The following is a 9,574-nucleotide window of genomic DNA, read 5'->3' as shown; positions in this document are numbered from 1 at the left end:
CAACGCGAAGGAGACTTCCGGATGTATGTGGACACACTGGCTACCATTATGCCAGATGGCTTTCGGTACACGTGCGTGACCTGCTCCAGCTAGAGCATGAATGTCCTGAGATCTGGAATGAATTCATGAAAGGGCACTTCGTTACACAAAAAACAACGCATCGATTCTCAATGATGGCTCACGACCATGTCCATGAGCAGTTGAATGCTGTCGTCAAGGGTGATGGCGGAGTGATTGGAATCACCGAGAACGAATCAGCGTTGCGTCGTTGGATGATTGCCGGTCCAGAAGTAGCAAGGGTCATACATGAGCTGGACTTAAAGAACTCGTCGAAAGCGAAACACAGAGACTGTCATCACGAACAAACTCCAAGCACACAGAGGAGGTTTGCAACAGATGTGCACAGTGTGGTTGGTGTCTTTGAAGATATGGGTAATCCCTTCACAGAGACCAGCGCTGACCTCATAGCCATGGACACAAAGGTAGTGATGGCGGACGAAGTCATCCAGAGCATCAGACATGCTGAGGAGATTGGGAAGGCACAGTACAAGGCATTCGTTGATGAGCGTATCATGACGACACAGAAACCATTCCATGACACTATCACAAAGAACAGCTTCCCAATGCTTAAATCTGGACTACGCAAAACACCAAGCAAGTCAAAGTCGAAAACAGCAAGTATGAAGAGCGACCTTCAACTGTTTTCAAGAATGTACATTTCATGCCAGGCAAGAGAGGGAGACATCGATGTCTTCTTCGAGCATGAAAACCACGCCTGGCCACCATCTCTTGCTGACCATAATGCAATGCGCCAAGGTAACAAAGCTGACTTGCTGAGATGCTTGGAACCTTTGGCACCACGCCCACCAACAACACCAAACGTTGATGTGAAGATTGTGGATGGAGCCGCCCTTGTTCACTTACTGGAGCCAAAGCATGCTGCCACCATTGTGAAGACATTCAAAGATTATGCAGAATATGTGTTTATCCCATATCTCCTAAGGCAGCTGCAAGCATCTACCCGCCTTGATGTTGTTTGGGACAGCTACACTACTGACAGCCTGAAAGCTAACACGAGAACATGCCGAGGTACCGGGGATCCTCTTCGCGTGTTGAAGCAAACACGTATTCCTCAAAACTGGAAAAGTTTTTTGCGCGTCGACAGCAACAAAACAGAACTCTTCAAGTTCCTTGCTTCAGCCATTGAAGTCACATCCACACCAACAGGAAAGATACTAGTCTCAACCAAGGGTGAAAGTGTAGTATCGACATCTGTGCTGGATGTCTCTGACTTAGAGCCATGCACACACGAAGAGGCGGACTACCGCATGATGCTCCATTGTGCTCATGCCTTCAAACACGGATTGAAAAAATCATGGTACACGCCACAGACACAGACGTACTGGTTCTTGCCATTGTGGCGACAATCCAATGAGAGGATGTGAACTATGGCTAGCCTTTGGCAGTGGTAACACGTTCCGCTACATTGCTGCCTCACACCATTGCTGATGCACTTGGTGTTGACTGTTGCAAAGGCTTGTTATTCATGCATGCTGTGTCAGGCTGTGACACAGTCTCATCATTCAGCTCTATCGGAAAGAAAACCACGTGGGATGTCTGGCGGTCGCTACCCAACCTCACAGCTGTATTCATCCGCCTCTCTGACACTCCCGAAGAAGTTACAGAAGCCGACATGGAGGAGCTGGAAAGTTTGTTGTCCTTCTTTACAGCCGAACTTCACAAATCACCACGTAAACGCAGCAAGAAAGCAACTATTCTCACATGGCAATCGTAAAATAGAAAACATCCCACCATCCCGAGCGCACTCTACCAGCACGTCAAGGTGCATCATTCCAAGAGGTCACATCTGGGCTCAAGCAATGACGTCGAGCTCTAACTCTTCCAAGTCCATCCAGTTGGGGGTGGAAACTTGATGACGACGGGCACTGGATCCCCTTGTGGAGTGTACTTCCAGAAGCATCAAAGGGATGCCGTGAACTCGTGAAATGCATGTGCAAGAAACAATGCCACGGACGATGTCAGTGCCACAAAGCAAACCTAAAGTGCACACAACTGTGCTTTTGTGGTGGACAATGCACAACCAGGGAAAGTGAGTGACTTCATGTGAACTCAACGACCACGCATGTGGATTACATACATATAACAATATAGGACTCAGATAGTGCTGTGTGATTTACGTGTGATCGCATCATGTTCGCAAGGACATGGAAAAAAAAGTGTTCTCTACCATTTATAAGTGATGACATGCCCCTGAACAATTTAATTGTTATGCCGACGCAGTCCTAGACCTCTAGTTTATTATGAGATGTATTATATATGTGAGTAAGAAGACTTGTATTGCTGTTTTGTTGATATTAGTGGGGAGGATACCTGAAATAGATGTTCACTTCCGGTCAAATGACGGAACACGACATACGACGACAGATGGCAATAAAACGAAAACAATAAACACTTTTTAGGCAATGGCTATTGTATATAAGCTGTGCTACTGTTACTAACCATATAATATAGATATAATATATAGGACAGACACTAGATACAAACACTCACAAAATATGTTTACTCTACCAGCGGTAACAATATGATATTTGACCCCACCCATGTTCAACACCCTTTTTGAGTAGGAAACCTTGTTCTGACAACGTGGTTCCCATTAAATTCGGATTCAGCATACTCAAAAACCCCCAGAGACCAATTTATATGCTTTCTTCCAGAAGTGAACATCTATTTCACCTATCCGCTTAACTATATCGTAATTTTTCATAATAAATCTATGTAATTAACGTCTTAGAACAATTTCGAGACAACTGGTCTATACTTACACGTATATTTACAAATTATATATTTATATATAAAAATATTATATATATATATATATATATATATATATATATATATAAATTTATGTATTTATATATATATAAATACAATATATTTACACATTTATGCAATTTAACGTTTAACGCGCCTATGTTATATTATTCATAATTATACTAGATCCATTTAGTATGTTTTGGAGCTTAATTTTATCGTAGATGTAACTGGTTATTGTCAGGCTGCCGCCTTCACACCAGGACTGGCTGGTAAGGCTCTCGTCAACAGACGTTCTCGTGGCAAGAGTCAATCCAACAGGAATCGTGCTCGTGCTAGTGACTGAAGCTATGGTTACGGGCGGAATACATGGATAATTCGCCTGACGATTTTATGACTCTAACCACAAGTACGTTCGCGGTAGATTATATCCATATTTGATCTTGAAGTGGCAAGCTACATAATATCAAGAGCTCATAATAGAGATCTCTATTATGAGCTCTTGATAATATGCTATGGGGCATATGCTTCTGAGCATATTTAACAGCAGTGTAACCATTCCTTATGTGTATATTGTGCGGGGATGTTGCATGTTGTACAATCTTGTTCGGTGCTTATCAACCGATGGTGTGCAGCCGTGAGTACTCATAAGGTATCATGCATGATGCATTGCTCTGCGTGAATGTTTTTTTCTTATTTCAGAGAGATGATTGCGAACAGACATGGCTCATAGTACAGCGGATAAGCACATTGACCACTTTTGGTTAGAATTGTGAAACCTTGCACACGTTTACTACGGGAGGTCCTGATATAGTGCTATAACTTAAACATACTTATCCAATTTAGTAACAAAAAACTACTCATATGATTCGCATGTCTTTACGTTAATACAATGGCAGCAATTTATTTAGTGTATATTATTATGTATCTCTAATTCTAAAAAAATTGGTTGAAACAATGAAATGCGTAAAAATACTAGAAATTTTCCCTCCACTGGATAACCGATGCAACAAAAATTATTCAGTATGCTATACGTAAAAATGTTCCTGATTTAGTACACAAGCAGGTTATGTGAGCAAGATTGATGTTACAATAGTTCAATAGTGGTTGTATATATGCTTTATTACTAAACATAACACGTAATGGATGTATTACCGGCATTGTTTACAATATTGTGTAGCTTTGAGCGCGCGTAATACTCGTGTTCCTGATGGGTTTCTGATATACTACAAATTTAGCAGAAATGTAAAAGTTAAGAATTTATTTAGTGCAGGTATCTTTGAGTTGTAATAATCATGGGGTGAAGCAATGAAATGGATTCTTCGATGTGTCTAATTCTTGCATATAATCTGCATTCTGTATTACCTGCTTATATCTTATTATAAATATGATATATGATATACATATAATATATATATATATATATATATATATATATATATATATCAGGAGTTAATAATGACAAATGACGACAAATCAGGAGTTAATAATGACAAATTTGTCATTATTAACTCCTGATATATATATATATATATATTTATATTTATATAACAATAATAATGCTACACTTTCAGCATTTCAGTATAGTATAGACACAATACATTGCCTATCACATACACAAAGAACAGTGCAATGTAGTGCTGCCTTTCTGCAGGTGCATCGACCAGAACACATTTTTGCATTCACAATCAACTAGTTCCAAGCAGCATTGCTGCTTCAGGTAATGTTGTCCAAAATGGGCAATAGATTGCTCCCTCAAGTGTCTAATCCTAGGAAGTAGGGTCAGGAAACCAAGGCATAGGTACGTTGCGATGCCCCCAGACGAGGCCTCCCTGGTAAACTGCGCGCCTAAAGTACCGTAACAGTGATGGCGGGATTCCCTCGATTAATCGGTTCATTTTGGTGAAAACACGTTTTCGAGCGTTACTCACCTAAAATGCTATGAGAACAGCCTTGATTTATGTGTCAAAAAAAGAAAAATGTCGCAATGCATATTTATAAATTGACGTCTTTGATTTAATGTTATGTTGGTTGACCCCCCCCCCCCACCCTTATAATCCATAATCTGTGAACGCTCCGACATTACAACACTAAAACAAACATATTATACAATTATAAAAAAGGTCGTAATAGTAATTATATCTCTGCAGATGCTTAACATGCACCATAACAGCTAGTGAGAGAGATATATGAATTACACTGTGTCCTATGCATATATATGAGTATATGATATATTTAGAAAATAACTATACATACATTTATGCTAGTTCTGAACACTCTTACAGCGAAAAATCCGCAATCTATATACAAATATGCATAGGCGAGCGCCCATGCACGCACTTACGCACGCAAGCATGACCCCATGCCCGTTAGTACGTACGTACGATAGTCCGCGCACGCACGCACGCACGCACGCACGCTCGCACGCACGCACGCTCGCACGCACGTGCACATAAACACATGCGCCATTTTGACGGCCATCGCGTGAGAAAAATATGCTCTGCCACAAGACGGTAAAACACTGGAGTATGCATCCAAGTCGCTGACATCCACTGAGGAAAACTATACGCACAGATTGAGAAAGGTATGCCATATCGTTTGGTTGAGAGAGATTCCACCAGTATGTGTACGGTAAGCACGTTATAGTAGAGTCCGACTACAAACCGCTCGAGTTCATACTAAAAAAACACTAAACTGACTGCTGCACCAGCTAGGCTTCAACGAATGATGCTACGTTTGCAAAAATATGACATAGAGGTCACCCACATTCCCGAGAAGCATATAACCCGGTAGCAGGTACGCTCTCAAGATGGTTGGTCGATGAAACAGTGAGGACATAGGTGATGGAGCCGATACACAGGTGCACATGGTTATGACGAATGTCTCTGTGTCTGATAACAAGCTCTCTAAAATCAGAATTTAGACGAATGAAGACATTGGGCTATCTGAAGTCAAGCACGTTATCCTAAGAGGATGGCCAGGGCGTCGAGACAGATGTCCAACAGCAGCTCTCGACTACTGCAATCACAGAGACGAGTTGACCGTGATGGACGAAATCATCTTCAAAGGTGACAAGATTGTCGTCCCTAAGACCTTGAGACAAGAAATGCTAGCTCTCATACACCAAGGACATATGGGAATAGGGAAAACCCGACAAAGAGCAAGTGACATCATATCCTGACCTGGCATGAACCGCCAAATTGCAGACTTGATATCCAGTTGCACTATTTGCCAGACTTATAGAATGGCGAACACAAATGAACCGATGTTGCCTCACGAAGTGCCTGAGTGGCCGTAGTAGACCGTTACCGACCGCTGAGACCCATACCTTGCGTTGCTCGACTATCGCAATACACCTGTGGACAATCTTGCATCGCCGGCTCAACTGCTAATGAGTCGCCGACTGCGGTCTGTCCTACCATCCGCAGCACAGCAGTTGGAGCCACTAGTTGTGAGCACCGCACATGCTCGTGACAAACTCCTAGGTCCACTCAACCCAAAAGATGCGATACGCATCTAACAGGCGAACGGTCAGTGGAAGCCAGCCACTGTCACAAAATTAGCTGATGCTGACAGGTCGTACCACGTCCGCACAGAAGACGGAGACGAGTACAGGCGTAACAGACGCCATTTGCTTCTGACTACCCCATATAAGCCCAGGAATATCAGTCCATCATCAGGAGAGTCCCACGCTGCCGAACTGTCTGGCCCTGCACCACCAGTAGGCAGACACCCACCTGCGGGAGTACCCACTCCAGTGAAGGCCTCCGGCGACCTCTACCTTACCCGATCTGGCCGCTCCGTCACACCAAGAGACATTCTCGACGTATGAACTGTAGGGACGACTTGTGTGCGCATTTTTTCCATTGTACCAAATTATGTTGTGCTAATTGTGTTGCACCAAATTCTGTTAAGCCTATTATGTTATTAATGTGTTCATTTATGGCAAGCATCAGTGTCAGTTTACAACTGTATAATTGATCAATTATTGATCGTATATTCATTGTGCCAAGCATCACCGATTTTTCTATATGCAGGGACAGTCAATCTGTGCGCGATTTCAGTTGTTGTATCAAACATGATTATTCAGTACATTTAACCCAATTTCAGTTTTCACCCAACTACCTCCCATTGCTACCGACTGTGACATGGGCATACCATCAGCAATACCCAATCATATTGTAGGCGGAGTAAGTCCGTCTTACGAGAAGTGTATAGAAATGTTAACACTTATATTCACAAGATAAGAAAGTGTAGACAGTGCCACAAGAAATAGATTTATTCAGGAAAGCTCCTGCAGTTAATAGAATAATATACGTACGATAGTACACAAAGAGGTGCAGACAGTTAATACGGTGCGAGTGCGACTTACACAGCTATAAGAACTACGTTTAGAATTACAGAAAGATTATTGCTCATACTAAAAGATAGCTTAATTACTACGATAGAACAAATAAGAACACAAGACAGTTATAGGTCTATAGTGGCATATAGATCTATGTGCATGAGAAGAACCTTAAGCCATTAGGTAAGAAAGACTTACATACTCACGGACTGATAACAACGCACGTCGCAGGCACTGACAATGTTAGCACTCACACTAACTGTGCTTGCACGGAGCGTCTTATATATACACGCTTAATTTTAGCAACCGCAGATACTCCGTCCAAACAAGGAAACCATCCTTGCAACCCAAACTACCCAGCAGATGTGTCGATTTAGATTCCTATGTACACGGTCAGTTTATGTGAGTAATTGATCGCCCCATCCCTTACAAGGACGCCACGTCCGCTCGTGTATAAACGAGTATCTCCATTGTCGAATCTCTCCTCCCAGGGAGAGTCGAGACCCCGAGTTGCTTCTCAGTCGTGTGCTAAATGTGTAGACAAACAACCTTGCCACACTCACGCACAAACACTCCCGCCTGCCCTCGCAGACCGTGTTTCGCACATTTCCTCAACCTCGTTGCTCGTGCCTAGTTAGTCATTACAAGAATCAATCTGCGGTGCCGATAATCTGAACGGAGTTATGAAATTATTAACTGATTTAATTAATGCAAACCTCGTGTCTACAATATATTCATTACAATTTGTTGTTAAGGAAGGGTGAGATGTAATGTTATGTCGTATGCACCATACGTTCCGATAGATGGCGGGCGGAATGCAGGTATAGTTCCAGTATTTTCAATTGATATTGAACAACAATTTGAAATCTTAACAACAATTGCTTCCCCTAAATCCTTTGCTACTGAATTTTCTTGTCTTAAAACAGAGTAACTTATTAGTCTGGCAATTCTCACTTGGTCGCAGGTAAATAGAGAGTGCGCATCTATGATTTATGGAATTCTCGTCCTGATCGTATTATTGGACTAATTTGAAGGATGTATGAACCGTACTTTATTTACGTTTTTTGTCGGCATTCACTCTTATGCATTACTTCTACTAACTTAAAAAATGGAAACTGTCTTGTGTGTGTGTGTCGTGTGTGGTGTCCGTGTCGTCTGTCTTGTGTGGCTGTGTGGTGTGAAGAGACGAGATACGAGAGAGAGAGAGACGAGAGAAAGAGAGTGTGTGTGTGTGTGTGTGTGTGTGTGCGTGTGTGTGTGTGTGTGTGTTGGTGTATGCAATAGCGTAGCCAGCTAAAAAAATGCGAGGGTTCTTATTACAACAGCAGTGGAACTTTATACTATCGAAACAGGAAATGTCGGCAAAAACCGACAGCGCTCGCACTGTTTAGCGCGAAGCTCCTAATTAAGGGGGGGGGGTCTGGCGTAAAACCGTCCCCCATAAAATGTTTGAAAATGTAATGGCTCCAGCTAGGTGCGATTTCCCAGCACTTTGAAATAATATTTTTAGACATGAACTAATGGTTTTTTAGTAACATTTCGTCACATAACTGACTTCTGGACCCGATTTCACGAGAAAAATTAGTTTAAATCCTTAAATCTCAATTTAACTGTTATTGATTTGTAAAAGTTTAAATTAAAGATTTAAACTAATTTAGTGACGGTCACTTGGAACCCGGTTACATTTTTGGTCGTATAACAATAGTATTTCAATCTTATTGTAGCGTAGGCCTATATATATGTTGCACATGGAGTGATTATTTGGAAACTAGTTCCCAGAAACTAGCAACGGCTACTAAAACTCCATGTGCAAAATATATATACGCGACAATAAGATTGAAATACTATTGTTATACGACCAAAAATATTCCTATGAGCAGTGTTGCAATAAGCGGCTCACTGGGATTTGTGCTGCCCGAAACCGGGAAAGATTCACACGGCTGGTGGTGGGACCTGCATTGCTAACGTTCAACGCTGGCGCCATCTGTGGTTGCTTAAGACTATGCAGATAATCCTGGTAACTAACAATACACAGTGTGTTGTATGTTTAGGCATTTGACAATACACTGTGTATTGTTAGCGAGCTTTCAACAATACACTGTGTAATGTTAAACACCTTCTAACAATACACTGTGTATTGTAGTAGGTACCTATGAGCTTTCAACAATACACTGTGTATTGTTGAACACCTTCTAACAATACACTGTGTATTGTAGTAGGTACCTATGAGCTTTCAACAATACACTGTTTATTGTTGAACACATTCTAAAATACACTTATTATATATTTATTTTTTATTTTTTAATTAGTTTACTTTTTGATTTGTAAACTTGAAATTGACATTTATTTAAATGAATTTATTGAAATTATTTGATTGATTTTATTGAATTTATTGAA

At 41.4% G+C, this 9,574-nt stretch overlaps 1 protein-coding gene and 1 long non-coding RNA gene across 2 annotated transcripts in view; one reads left to right on the top strand and one right to left on the bottom strand.

The window, feature by feature from the left end:
- Nucleotides 1-40: 40 nt before the first annotated feature.
- Nucleotides 41-3,178, top strand: LOC106811872 (the record flags this gene model as incomplete). The annotated part of the gene is given in 3 exon segments (XM_014815594.1): nt 41-1,378; nt 1,588-1,709; nt 3,057-3,178. Coding segments are annotated over 3 exon segments (1,582 nt in total), but the record flags the coding sequence as incomplete, so codon positions are not given.
- A 6,057-nt stretch (nt 3,179-9,235) lies between these two features.
- LOC106811881 overlaps nt 9,236-9,574 on the bottom strand; it is a 6,641-nt gene continuing 6,302 nt past the window's right edge. The window contains exon 5 of the long non-coding RNA XR_001394223.1: nt 9,236-9,261. This is a non-coding gene — a long non-coding RNA (uncharacterized LOC106811881). The remainder of the gene's footprint in view (nt 9,262-9,574) is intronic.

Source organism: Priapulus caudatus, unplaced genomic scaffold, assembly GCF_000485595.1.
Source record: "Priapulus caudatus unplaced genomic scaffold, Priapulus_caudatus-5.0.1 Scaffold585, whole genome shotgun sequence".
Classification (NCBI taxonomy): Eukaryota; Metazoa; Priapulida; class Priapulimorpha; order Priapulimorphida; family Priapulidae; genus Priapulus; species Priapulus caudatus.
The sequence above is the reverse complement of the archived record's forward strand: the minus strand, read 5'-3'. Positions and strand labels throughout refer to the sequence as shown.